The 13,956-nt window shown below is 40.8% G+C and overlaps 1 protein-coding gene across 1 annotated transcript in view; it reads right to left on the bottom strand.

Annotated features, from left to right (window-relative positions):
* The window catches only part of Cfap61 (cilia and flagella associated protein 61), a 237,419-nt gene that overhangs the window by 96,401 nt on the left and 127,062 nt on the right, over positions 1-13,956 (bottom strand). Inside the window, exon 17 of the mRNA XM_042666424.1 lies at positions 12,701-12,828. Within this exon, the coding sequence (XP_042522358.1) occupies positions 12,701-12,828 (128 nt within the window). The remainder of the gene's footprint in view (positions 1-12,700; positions 12,829-13,956) is intronic.

The raw sequence follows: 13,956 nt of genomic DNA, 5'->3' as shown, positions 1-13,956 counted from the left end.
TTGAGGTTAAAAAAAAAAAGTAAAAGAAAAATGGATAGGAGACAGAAAACAATGTCACTACAGGTCATGAACCCAACCAAAGTTTAGTTACTATGCTTAATCTCCTTATTAGTTTAGGCAATTGGGCCAGTGCAGGAGGCCAGTCCAAATCGATGGTCTCTTACAAGTTTTATTTAACAGCAACTGTTAACAAGCCTTCTGAAAATCCCACCTGACATTTCTGCTTACATTACCAGAAGTAAATAACAGACAAAGCTGTTATTGGGTCAGGTTCCTGAGTAAGTGTTGTCTTAGGTTCTTCATTTCTTAAACTAAGAACTGAGAAGATGACATAGGATCGGTGAGAGAAGCACAGGTTCACTGAAGTTAAAGTAGATACCTGAGAAAAATTAAGGCTGATAAAAATTCAGGAGAGGGTCTTTTGTGATGGACAGTTCTGAGTGGCAGGTGACAATTTTCTAGTTGTACATGCTTATTCCCACAATACATTCTGCTATAATATTAATGATATGCGGTACATCAGCATGAGCTTTTAATTAGGTGTTTCTCCCAAAAGTTCACTTAATGACAGTTGAGCATAGTACTGTCATGTGTCATTTAAGGACACTTTAGCTTGCTGAATAAGCATCATTGCGGTCAAGATATGACCTCACTCTTGTCAGGTCCAAAAGACACCAGTACTTTTTTGAGTTAAGAGGGATTTTGTCCATGTATTTCTTATCAACCTTTCCAGGCTTAGGCTTTATGCTCATTTGCGTGGGTGATATAATCTACCACCATGACCTCATTTTATGTATTATCTATAATCGACTCTACCATCCAATAGTGCTTCTTCTGAGCTATAAATTTAATTTCTAAATGCTTCAAGACCATCCCTAATTCAGTATGTGTCAAAACTAGTGTGCATGGCACTATAGATTGAAATTTTGTCCAAATAGAGCTCTCTATCCTCAATCCGTTCTTTTGGTCCCTGTCAAAGCCATGAACAACTGTGTCTCAAGTCAGGAATTTGGAAGCCTATCTTAGATGCCTGTGATTCTTTCCCCTCCCCTCACTGGTTACTGTGTCCAGTCATTCTGACTTAGATCTATCTTTTGAATGATACAGTTCTATAGTTCATTATCTTACCTAGAGATACAGTCTTAGGGTACAAGACTCCCTAGTATAAGACTCTTTAGGGCCTCTTCCACGAGTTATCGGAAACCTCTTTTCAAATTAGATCCTATCTCAGTGGGCTTTGGCTTTGAAATTCTCATCTTTGCTCACTACTTTAGCAGTAGCAGAGCGAAGTGTTTAAGGTCATGGGCTTGGGACTCAAACTGCCTTAGCTGGATGCCTAGCACTTTCGTACTTTCTAGCAGTTTTGACCTTGAGCAGGTTATTTAACCTTGCTGTGGCTCAGTTTCTTCACTCACAAAATGGGAATAGAATATGCTTTTTTTCAGAAGTTTTTATTTTTTAAAATTTTATTTTATTATAAAAATGCTGTACAGAATATAATGCTTGGTAGGCAAGCTGCAAAGATAAAATAGAACCTGTAGGATATTTAGAATATTGCCTGCTGTGTAGTATGTTTTTAACAGATGCTATTTTCACTACCAAGATATTAAGCCCAAGTTCATCATTCTCTAACATCTATATAACATTCTCTTTAGTGAAGGGTTAATCTAATCTATCTTTCTTGATAGCATCAACCTTCTCATCATTCACTGAGGGTTCGCCATCCTTTCCTGCCTTTATATAAAAATATGATGAACATTTTCATTGTGAACATTTTCATTTTTTCCTCTAGTCTTGTTATTTGCATTATGATAGTTCTCTCTAATCTGACATAGCAACATCTGAATATCTGATTTCTTAAATCTCTCTTTATCTAAAGTGTACTCCTCTAAAAAAATCATAAAGTTTATACTGTATCATTCAAATAGAGCTAGCACTTCCAAGGATAAAATCTGGAGATGAAATGTTTTTAAGATTTTACATTTAGTTGCTTATGCATATTCAAAAAGTTCCTGCAGATGGAACAGCAGGTCACAGGGTACACCCTGGCTTTGAGTAAGCACCTCATGAAATAGCACAAATTACAGCCCCAATAAAACACAACTCTCAGATCTAATGGTGTTAGCTTAATGTATATAAAACAGTATCTAACATCATTGTAAGCCCTCTGCTCCAAAATCAAAGGTCACCATATTGCAGGGAAAAAAAAGTTCAAGTTAAGTGCTCAAGCCAATGAAACATTAAACAAGTACACCTGCATTTTAGCAGCAAATAATTCCAGTGGGGATTTCGTGTTGCTGTGGATACACAGGGAGGAACAGCTCAAAGATACTTGTAAAGCAGGGAGGGATTAGAGTATCCAGGGAAATAAGTAAAAGGTATTGTGTTTCATTCCATGTTTCAGGAGGACAGCTACAAAATTAGGTCTAAACATCCTTATCCTTCAAAGAAAGAGGGTCACATTGCCAATTTATTGTGAACACACACACATACAAACACACACTCACACTCACACACATACACACACACAAAGAAGCAAAGAACTTTTTCAGTTGCTTGTCTTTCTTGGCAGTAGAAATTTGTCAATGTGCTAGGCAATCACTCATTATTTTTATATTTTTTGCTGATTATTTTTGGCATGGCAAAGGCAGTCAAAGCATGCCATTTAATTAATTAACTTCTTTCATTACTACTTCTATTTGAATAATGTACAAAGAAGTCAGTTACCTTACAATTGATCTAAAACTTACAATTTAATCTATTAAGATCTATACTTTCTGAATTGTTCAAAACAGTCAAAAAATATTTTCCAAATATCAAGGTTGATATTTAATCTGACTGGATATTTTACTAATCAAGGAATAACTCAGAATTACACCAGTCTTAACGACGTACAATGTTGCACAATTAATGTTAAAATGCTGTATATAAACAGGGAGTTAAAAGTTGGGAGTTCCTGTCAGTTTTCACTATTAAAAGAAAAATACAGAGCCAGGGAAACCTAAACAAACTATTTACATTCTTCAAGATGTATTGCACTTATAAAATGACATGTTGTATTGAAACCTCTCTGTAAAACTACTTGAAGATAATAAAAATAACAAAAAAAGGCCCAAATATCTATTCGAATGATAAAAATAGGATAGATCAAGAGAATCTCCCTGTGTTCTATGAAAAAAAATTGTAACTTTCCTCTGACACTCTTTTCCTCTGTTTAAACCACAAAAGAGTCTGCTTGATAAATCTCCACCTACTTATTTCACTTTTTTGCTCTGCCTATTAAAAATACCATTGCGGCTGCGTTCATGGTCACAAAGCTGTCAGTAATGGCACGCTCTGATCTTCAGGAGCAGATGGAAGAAAAGTAGGGAGAGGATTCTGAGCACACTTAGTGGAGGGTGAGAGTTCATGGGGGTGAGATAGAGGTTAAAAGCTCTCTCCAGGACCCTTCTACTTTCTCTCTTCTCTTGGGTGCCATCTTGCCTGGCTCTACCAGGTGGTGAGTCAGAGTTCCTTGTTATCATCAGTTCATGTAGGAACTAGGATATAATCTGGAAAAAGCAGACAAGGAGCAGGTGTCTTAAGCCTGCCCTGAATCCAGGCTTATTCTCTGGGTTAAGGGATCTCAAATCAACACTGAACTTCACCCTAAGGGTTCCACTTCTTCTTGGAGTGACCTGGATCACTGCTCTTTGTGGTCTTCAGGGATTTGGTGAGGATAGGCCACTAAGGCCAGGTAAAGGTCTATGGGAATGATCTAGTGATTCTGGATCTCTAAAGAAAAGCTACGCTTAAAAAAGTAACACATACAACCTTACTGAAAAACAAATGAGTGTCATATTTGAAATGCCAATCCGAGGGGCTGTGAGGTGGCTCAAGTGATAGAGCAGCTGCATTGTAAGTATGAGACCCTGAGTTCAAATCTTAGTACCACAATAAAAGATGAAATGCCAATCTAAAAAAAACAGGAATAAAATTTGAGAGCCTTGGCAAAACAGAATAAAATGAATTCCACACTCCTGGGATTGCCCCCCCCTCCAACCCAATAGTAGGGGTTCCAGTAACTTATTTCTATGACCCTCTCCAGCCCCATCTAAGTGGCTCATAGGAACAGAATTATAGTCTGGAAGTTTCTCAGGCTGTTGTTTATAGAGGGACTACTTACATTAACCCTAATGTCTAGGGAGGTGACTCACAGTATTGTGGTTCACCACATAAGAGGTGAAATTCAGTGTTGGAGTTTTCTTTTCCCCAAGCCCAAATTCTTTACTATGGTGGTAATACTAGATTATTTCTTAGAATGGAGTTATCTTCAAAGGACTATAGTTAGAAATCGACATTGTCTCCAGGTCTGTGTAGTCAATATATGGCAGGCCTGGGTCTCCAGTGTAGCTCATAGAACTCCCACTCTTCAGAGAAGATGATCGTTGTTATTGTTCAGATTTTGAATGCTTCCAGAAGGCCCCCTAAGCTAAAGACTTGGTCTCTAACTAGTGGCACACTGGAAGATGGAAGCATCATTAGGTGGGGGGCAATGAAGGAAGTCAGGGGTGATAGGGGTCAGCCCAGCCCCTTCCCCTCTCTCTCTTCTTACAGGCCAGCATGATGTAAGCAGCTTTGCTTCATCCATGACACTCTGCCCCACCATAGGCTTAAAGCAATAGGTCCAAGAGATCATGGACTTAAATTTTTGAAGCTGAGCTAAAATACACCTTTCAGCTCTTTTCATTACTTTTCTCAATTATTTTGTTACAATAACTGGAAATCACTAACTAGCTATACTTTTACTATAAGGTCCTCTATATCTGTAGTTTCAAGCCAGGCTCTTTCTGTACCTCTTCTCCAAGTTTCTACCCAACGTCAAATCCTTTCCCCCATGATGGGGGCAGGGTGGAGAGGGGGGAAGTATGGGGAACAGTTTGACACTCATTATTTCCTCAGTGCAACAAGATAAAGAACTCAATGGATGGATGTTATAGATGCAATCCTCCCTCTGCAGGGAAAAGAGAAATGTAACTGGTGGATTTACAGCTGAGAGGAAAGGTATACAGCAGAAGTCTGTGGTATCCTTTGTCTTTTGGGGAATGAGGCCAAACATAAGATTGGTAGGATGGAGCTGGCAGAACTAAGATAGCATTGCTCTCATGCCATTAAAAACTCAGTAAAAACTCAGGGCACTAGGTCTATTCCAGAGCTTCTGATGCAGTAGGTCTGGGGCAGAACCTGAGAATTCATATTTCTAACCAGTTCCTAGATGATGCTGGTGCTAGTGGTGTAGGGATGACACTTTGAGAAGCCCTGTTCTACAGGCAGAAGACCAAGAGAGCCAGGGGCTTAAGGGACTCAAGAAGCAAAGGCTGGCTTTCTTGTTTCTATGAAGGAAGACTGATCCCATTAAATATTTGAGAGACATGAGAGAAGACTGAAATTTTTGTCTTGGGCTTTTTTTGTTTAAACACAGTAGAACTTTTTCACAGAGTGAAAGAACATTCAGAGCTAAGATTTACATGATAAATGAGATTAGAAGCAAGATAAAGATCCCTGGATATATCAAAACAAAGGTTTGCAAAGCAACAGACATGAGGGAAAGGCCCAAGGAACACACATTTGTAGCCCATGAACAAGGACCTTCAGCCAGAACCCCTGGAAACATCCAGATGTGGTCCTCACAAACAGAAAGGTCCATCAGGGATCGAGATATCTTTCAGCTTGCATTGTACAGATAATAGAGAGGTTCACCACTTCAGTTTTCTCTGGAGGCAAAATAGAAACATTACAGAAAGTGGGGCTGTGTGCTTGCTCCTCTAGGTGATAAAGCAAAGGTGGAAGTTCCACCAAACTCCAAGGGACTGTCTCACAAGGAGTCAGGTTCAGGTGTGGCTGGAAACACCTCTGGTTCACCACAAGTCTTTAGAGGAAACAGCATCTCCACCTTGAAAAGACACTGTATCCCCAACTTAGCTCCTACCTGGAATGTAGACACTCACCTTTCCCCCAATTCCATCTCTTTTAAAAAAAAATTTCTAGCAATGTTTTCTGGAGGCATAGGACACATGGAGACGTCCTTGAAGGTTCAAGAATGCCACAAAAGTGTGGTCTTTTTCTCAGCCTCACTTTTCCACCAGCTTTGCCTAAGCCCATATACTTTGGCAAAGAGCAACTATAAGAATATTGATGAGAAAGAAGAGAAAAAACTAAGAAACAAGAAGGGTGGTCTAGTAGAGAATGTGGGGGTCCATCATCTGGGTGTATCTCCTGCAAATAATTCTCCTGCCTCTCTCTGGTAAGGGGCTGTCTCTGACCATAGTTAGAGGCACAAGCCAGAAGTCAGGATGTTGTGGATCCTAATTTTCCTTTCCTATCCCCTTCCTTCCTTCCTTCCTTCCTTCCTTCCTTCCTTCCTTCCTTCCTTCCTTCCTTCCTTCCTTCCTTCCTCCCTCTCTTTCTTTCTTTCTTCCCTTTCTTTCTGTCTTCCTTCCCCTTCCCTCCTTCCTTCCTTCCTTCCCTTTTTCTTTTTCCTCTCTTTTTTCTTTCCTTTTTCTCTCTTTCTTTTTCCTCCCTCCCCCTCTCCCTCCCCCTCTCCCTCCCCCTCTCTCCCTCTCTCCCTCCCCCTCCCCCCTCCCTCTCTTTCTCCCCTCCTTCCCTCCCTCCCTCCCTCTCTCTCCCTCTCTCTCCCCTCTCCCTCTCCCTCTCCCTCTCCCTCCCTCCCTCCCTCCCCCCCCTCTCTCCCTTTTCTTTTGTGCCAGATCTAGGGCTCAAATTCTATACCTGGGCACAAGGCTAGCTTTCCACACCTCCACTTCTGGCCTTTTGGTGGTTAATTAATTGTCTCACAGACCTTCTTGTCTGGGCTGGATCTCAGCCACCTGAGTAGCTAGGATTACTGGCATGAGCTCAGATCCTTATTTTCTGATGTAAGAATGTCAAGTCATTCTGCCCCCAGGTGGACATGTTAGTCCTACTCCCACCCCAGCCTCCAGACCTGCCTCTGCCTCAGTTCCCTGACCATGCCCACACCACACAAGGCAAGATGTGACCTGCATCCTGAATCTCTGCCTTTAAGTTGCTGCAGACTCCCCTGGGTGCCCTGGAAAATGGCCATGTGCATGCCAGCATCCTTGACACAGTGAGCCTTTTGCCCTGGTGTGAATGGGGCAACTGGGAGAAGATATGCCCTTCAAATCACATGGTAGAGACCCATGGGACAGGACACACAATCATCAACCTGTTCACGGGGGGTTAGCCCTGAAATCAGCAAGGAAGCTCTGACTATTTAATTAGTCACCTAATTAGTAGAAGGCCACACTGAGGGCTTTGGATGTGCTCAGACCAATGTAAAGATAAAAAGCCCAATTAAGCCACCAGCATTAGGCTGGCTGCTGCCAGTGCCCACAGCTGTGCCGGATATTGTACAGAACTGTGCAGCCTGATAACAGGAGCTGGGGGCCATTCGTCCACAATCATAGCCTTGAAAACATGCCCAGCTAGTTCCAAGCTATCCTTTTTCACCCAGTACACTCAATCTGGTGTGGCAACAATGTCTAGCTCAGAAAAATCTGAGATCTCTTCCTTGAAGGGATCTGGCCACTTTTTGAGCAATTTTTTCTCAGTAATGAAAATGAAAAACAAAAAAACAAAAAACCCCAGCAAACAGAGTATCACTTCTGGTGACTAGAAGTATCCATTTCTGAGGCTGCTTCTATGACCTCGTTGTGCATCTTTCTAGTGAAATTCTAGGCTCTTAGAGAGATGCATTCCATCTGGATTGAATTAGGAGGGTCTTAAAAATGATAGAGTAAAAGGAATTGTGCTAGATACTTCATCTACTGTTCCCCCTTTTCCCATTTTCCTTACAGTATTATTGCTTAGTAGTTTGACTTGCCTTATTCTTACCTTTATAATCAACACCATATATTTCAATATTACTCATTCTTCTAATCTAAATTATAATATATACACATGTGAATTGCCTGGGTGAAATTCCTTTGTACAATTAATATATGCTGTAATAATAATTTTGTTCTTAATAATAATGAATCATAGGAAAGTAAAACAAACTCTGTTGAGGGGCAGGTATCAGTGGGAGGAAGAGGGCCAATAGAAAGAGTGAATGAGAGTGAATATAGCCAAAGTACATTATATGCATGTATGAAAATAGAACAATGAAATCTGTTGAAACCAATTTAAGAAGGGATGAGGGGAAATAAGGGAAAGAGATGGAGGAATGAGTTTGATCGTTTCCATATAGACATTGTATGTATGTATGTGTAACAATGAACTCCTTCCATGTACACCCACTATATACTAATAAAATCTCTTTAAAAATCAAATTCTTGGGCTGGGAATGTGGCTTCATGGTACAGTGATTGCCTAACATGAATGAAGCCCTGGGTTCAATTCCTCAGTACCACATAAACAGAAAAAGCTGGAAGTGGTGCTGTGGCTCAAATGGTAGAGTTTTATCCTTGAGCAAAAGAAGTTCAGGGATAGTGTCCAGGCCCTGAGTTCAAGCCCCAGGACTGGCAAGAATAAATAAATCAAATTCTGCAGAATTGATAAAGATGGAAGGGAAACGAAGAGGATGGAAGGGAAGGGGAAGGGAAGGGAGAGAGGGAGGAAAGAAGGGAGGAAAGGAGGATGGGTAGGAAAGGAAGGAAGAAAGGAAGGAAGGAATGAAGGAAGGAAGGAAGGGAGGGAGGGAGGGAGGAAGGAAGGGAGGGAGGGAGGGAGGGAGGGAGGGAGGGAGGGAGGGAGGGAGGGAGGAAGGAAGGAAGGAACTAGGTACTACTAGTGGCTCACACCTACAATCCTAGCCACTTGGGAGGCTGAGATTGGAAGCCTGGACAGACAAGCTCAAAACCAAGGCATGGTGGTACATACTTGTCAGCTCAGCTATGATGGAGAAGCTACTATAGGCACACTGTGCCCAAGTACACATCTGGTCAGGAAGTAAGACCCTATTTCAAAAATAACCAGCAAAAGAACAAGACTGGAAGCATGGCCCAGAGGGAAGAGTGTCTGTCTAGCAAGCTCAAGGTCTTGAATTCAAATCCTAGTATGCTAAAAAATAAAATAAATTGTGCTACAGTTAGGAGTAAATAGTATAAGAGATAGTAACTATCGTAAGCAACATGATGAAACAGAATAAAATAGTAACTGCTGCAGATCACTGAGTTTGTGGCCAAAGAGAGAGTAACAAAGCTGGTGTGTGTACAAATCTCTCATCAATCTGGGACACTGTTTGGGGAAGAGCCTGAGATTCTGCATTTCTAAGGAGCCTCCAGGTAAGGTTGAGAGAGCTGGCCCACAGACACAACAGTGAGCCAGAAGGATATAAAAACTGTTATATAAACATAAGGGAAGTTCAGAAACTGGATTCCTGTCTTCTTTCTTATTTTTCAAAAATTGGCATAGCATTTCCATACTTCTTTTTTTTTTCTAGTATTGGGGTTTGAACTCAGGACCTTGTGTTAGGAAAACATTCTATTACTCTACTAGCACTTTTGATTTAACCTTTTTTGTTGTTGTTGTTTGCTTTGTGAGTGTATGTTTGCCAGTCCTGGGGCACTACCCTTGAGCTTCTTTCTTTCTTTTGCTCAAGGCTAGCACTCTACCTCTTGAGCCACAGAGACACTTCTGCCTTTTACTGTTTATGTAGTACTGAGAATTAACCCAGGGCTTCATGCATGCAAGGCAAGCACTCTACCACTAAGCCACATTCCCAGCCCATCAGGTTTGGTTTTGTTTTGTTTTAATTAGGATAGAGTCTCCTACATTTTTGCCCATGGGCCTAAAACTGTAATCCTCCTACCTATGCTTTCCATGTAGCTGGGATTATAGACATAGCCTCAAACTCTGACCTTTCTGAGTAACCGAGTAACTGGGATTACAGGCATGTAGCACCACACCCAACTTGTCATATTTCTCTTAAAAATCTTTGTGGAAAGCCTGCATTTAAGGAGTTTAGCAGTTCAATAAGGAGTAAAAGGTCAAAATTCAAGCTTTGTGAAAAGGGGTCTCTTGCTCCCTTGGAAGAGCTATTGCAGGTTATTGGATAGCTCTTCTGGAATTAGTGTGGCCCCAGTGAATGGCATAGCTCACCTGGGGACCGTCTGTTCATCTGAGAGTAGAGAGGTTGCTCCAGACCTCTACTGGGCTTCCTTGAATTTCTAAGGTGACAGCACCTTTAGGCTGGCCGTACCTGGGGGTTTCATGCTATGACACTCTTGGCATAGATAAGAAGAAAAGGGTCACTCTCAGGGCCATGTGTGTTAGTACTGGCCAGCAGCAGAGATGAGCTCACAGAACACTAGGGCCAGGGCTAGACCCAGAAGGGAATTAGAAAATGGGGATGTTAGTGTGGGTCTTTAGGGAAATGCCTGCCCATATCACCTGGTAGTTGAGAGACAGGGATTCATAGCTAACTCATAGGCTAGAAAACCTAAAATAAGAAAATGTATCCCTCCCAAAGCTGGCAGTTGAGACCAAATAATACACTGTACTTTAAAAAAATTCCAAGCTGGGTGTGATGATGCATGCTGTAATCCCAGCAATTTGGGAGGCGGAGGCAGGGAGATCACAGGTTGGAGGCCAGCCTAGACAACATAGTGAGGACTCTCTTCTCAACCTCACCTTCACCCCTGGTATTGCCTTCCTGGCATGTAACTGGCATCCTGAATGGGGTACTGACTTTGGGCAGAACACTTCGGCTCTCCCAGGAGCACCTTAGAATTTGGGGAAGGATGGACAAAGGAAGGGGACCAACATCATGAAAGGGCTGCTGTTAGTGTCCATTAAAGAAAAGACTAAATGTACTTTATATAATTTCTTGCATGAAAATAATAACAGAATTGATACGTCTTCCAGGAGAAGATGTTACTGGCTTGTACCTTACATGGAGTTTCTATGAATATGACCGTGCACTGTATCTGATAACTCAGCCCATGAGTACAAGGTGACATTTTTCTAAATCTTGCATTCAAAATGTAGGTTGAGTCTTCACCAGTGGGTAGTGTTTGGTAAAAATGCATTTCTTCAATTTTATTCCAGCTCAAATCAGCTCAAGTGTCAGGTAAACTGCTAAGATATGCAGTGGGTTACTATGGTGATTGCTAATTTACAATAATTAGTGAAAATAATGAGAAAACCATTTCCTCTCTTAAGGATTATAGATCTGTAAACTGATACGAGTCTATTGTTAGTGTCCATAATCCATAATAATGATGGAGAATTATGAGTACTTTGGAATGGATGACAAAGGCCTGTTTGGGGAATTTAATCAACTCAGTACTTACAACAAAATTTATATTTATTAAATTGAAGTCCATTCCACAAAAAGAATATTGCATGCATATATCTTAATGTGCTCATTGTTGACCAAAATGTTATTATGATGTATGCAGCCAAATTATGATTTAAAACCTGTTTATGACTATTTCTTAACTCCTGTAATTTTGCTTGTCCATCCTACTAACTCGTCATTCAAGAGTAGCTGCATAAAGACCTGTTATTCAGAAGTCTGGAATGAAGGGAGCCATCAGCGCGAGGAAGCACTCTCATGCAGTGTGACAGATCCAGCAAAATAAACATCCACGGTACTTCTCATTATGTCATTCTTGCAGTGAGTTATTACTGCAAACTAACCACACTATTTAAGCATGTGAACTCTGTTGCTAACTTCAATAACGACATGCAATTTATTTCTGGTTAACTAAGGCTGTGTTCTGATTGAACAAACTGGCTAGAAAATGAAAAAAAAAAAAATCAGTTCTCTTCCTTAGTTTCTAGTTAATGTTATGTCAGATGAGGAGGGTCACTTTTTGGAGTTAACTTGTCTCTAAACCAGGTCTAAGCACTCAGAGGTTGTTTCCTCTAGACTTTTCTCTCTCCTACTCCTCTCTAAGAGCTCCCAGGACTGATAACTCAGCTTCAGTGGGCTGCATTTCCCCATCTCCCACTTGCCTATAAGAGCCTGTACTTTTTAACAGTAACCAACGTTTCTCGTGTGGTCCTGAACAATGGATGTGACAAAAAAAAAAAAAAAAACAATATGACTGAGTTGTGTAGAATAGGACCAGCAAACTTTTGCTGGAAAGGATCAGATGGTGCCTGTCAGAGTCATTTTGGGTCATGTGGCCTGTTACTGCCGCTCAAATCTGCCACTGTAGCATGAAAACAGCCACAGATTGTAAAAGTGAATGTGGCTGTGTTCCAATAGGGCTTTCCTTATTCACAAGAGAAGGTGACAAGCCAAATTTGATGTGGGGGCTCTACAGTTTGCTTTCCCCGATTGACACTACCATTCTGATTCATTAATCTACATAGTCAGAGTATATGGGCAGGGGGTGGCAAAAGAACTCGGACTTTTCTCTCAAGGGCCTCTCTCGAAGTATAACAAGAGAAGTTTTATTATTATTTTTTATTTTTTTTTTATTTTTTTTATTTATTTTTTTTTTGGGTCCGGTAGTGGGGCCTGAACTCTGGGCCTGGGCGCTGTCCCTCAGCTCTTCAGCTCAAGGCTAGCACGCTACCACTTGAGCCATAGCGCCACTTCCGGCTTTTTTCTTTTTGCTTATGTGGTGCTGAGGAATCGAACCCAGGGCCTTGAGCATGCAAGGCAAGCGCTCTACCACTGAGCCACCTTCCCAGCCCCTTATTATTATTTTTTAAAAGAACAAATCTTTGAAGTAAAACAACTCACCAAAATACCAATGTCTCTAGAAAGGAGATTCCAACACTGGAGGCACCAACCACAACAATCCTGGCGTTGACAGTTATTTTAGGTTCCAATGTTAATTTTCTGTTGGTATGGTACAAGGCATAAGGCAACTGGAAGAACAATTCAAAGGGAAGAGAGGTGAGGAAAGTGTAGCTGTGTCAGCACCCCCAGGCTGATTATGAGGAATTATTTCATATAACTTTATTATTAGGTTTGCTAATCAAACCTAATAATACTCATGAAATAGACATAGTGAAGTACATGGTATCTCTTAGAAATCACTGTAAGGTCTGGTGAGTGGTAGAGCATTTACCTAGCATGGGATGGCCTTGGGTTCCATCATTACACACACACACACACACACACACACACACAATCAAGGTAAGACTATAACAATATATCTGACATCAAGGCTAAGTAACAAACAATGGTTAATTTGGATGTTTTTGTCTTACTGCTGAGAGATTTTTCACATAAACCTAGAAGAACTTGGCAAGGTAAATAATCCTACAAGACTATAGCCAAGCAACTCCTTGGGAATTATAGTTTCATGAAAGGTCCTAAGTCTTTCCTAGAATGTCCCAAGTTTCTTAAATTTATGAGTGAAAAGCTGCATTATGTTGGTTGATTACTTGAAGACAAATATTCTTTCTTATTCACTTCTGTATGCCTCACGCTACTTATTAGCACCAGTGGACAGCAGGTGATTAATAGTATTAGTTGAATGATAAAACATTTCCTGAATGATAGAAATGTGTTGACTATAAGGGTCATTCAATCTTATCATTCAACAAGGAGGACTCAGATGCACAGACAGTAATTGAGAACCTTTACTGTCTGTGTTTGCCAAAAGGAATGAGTTAGTTGCTCATTTGGTTTACATTGCTTCAGAGGCTGCTGTGGGAGCATTCACCAACAAAGTTTACAAGGAGGTGTGTGGTGGTTGAGTGAGAGTATCATTAAAAGATCTTGGTTCTATTTTTTAATTCATTTATTCAATACATTGTATTTGGTGTCTGACAATAACAAAATTAAAGCACTAGACAGTAATTCATCAGAAACAAAGGAGGCCTAAATCAGTGGAACACCCATTACCTTTCCATCAGCATTAACATGACCATTCACTCTCTAGATCAGAAGTCTCCACATTCTACTAGGTTTAATCTACTTTTTCTTTTTTTTAATTTTATTGTAGGAGTGATGTCAGAAGGGTCACAGTTACATAAGTAAGGTAATGA

Source organism: Dipodomys spectabilis, unplaced genomic scaffold (genome assembly GCF_019054845.1).
Source record: "Dipodomys spectabilis isolate Male_0828 unplaced genomic scaffold, ASM1905484v1 ptg000365l, whole genome shotgun sequence".
Classification (NCBI taxonomy): Eukaryota; Metazoa; Chordata; class Mammalia; order Rodentia; family Heteromyidae; genus Dipodomys; species Dipodomys spectabilis.
The sequence above is the reverse complement of the archived record's forward strand: the minus strand, read 5'-3'. Positions and strand labels throughout refer to the sequence as shown.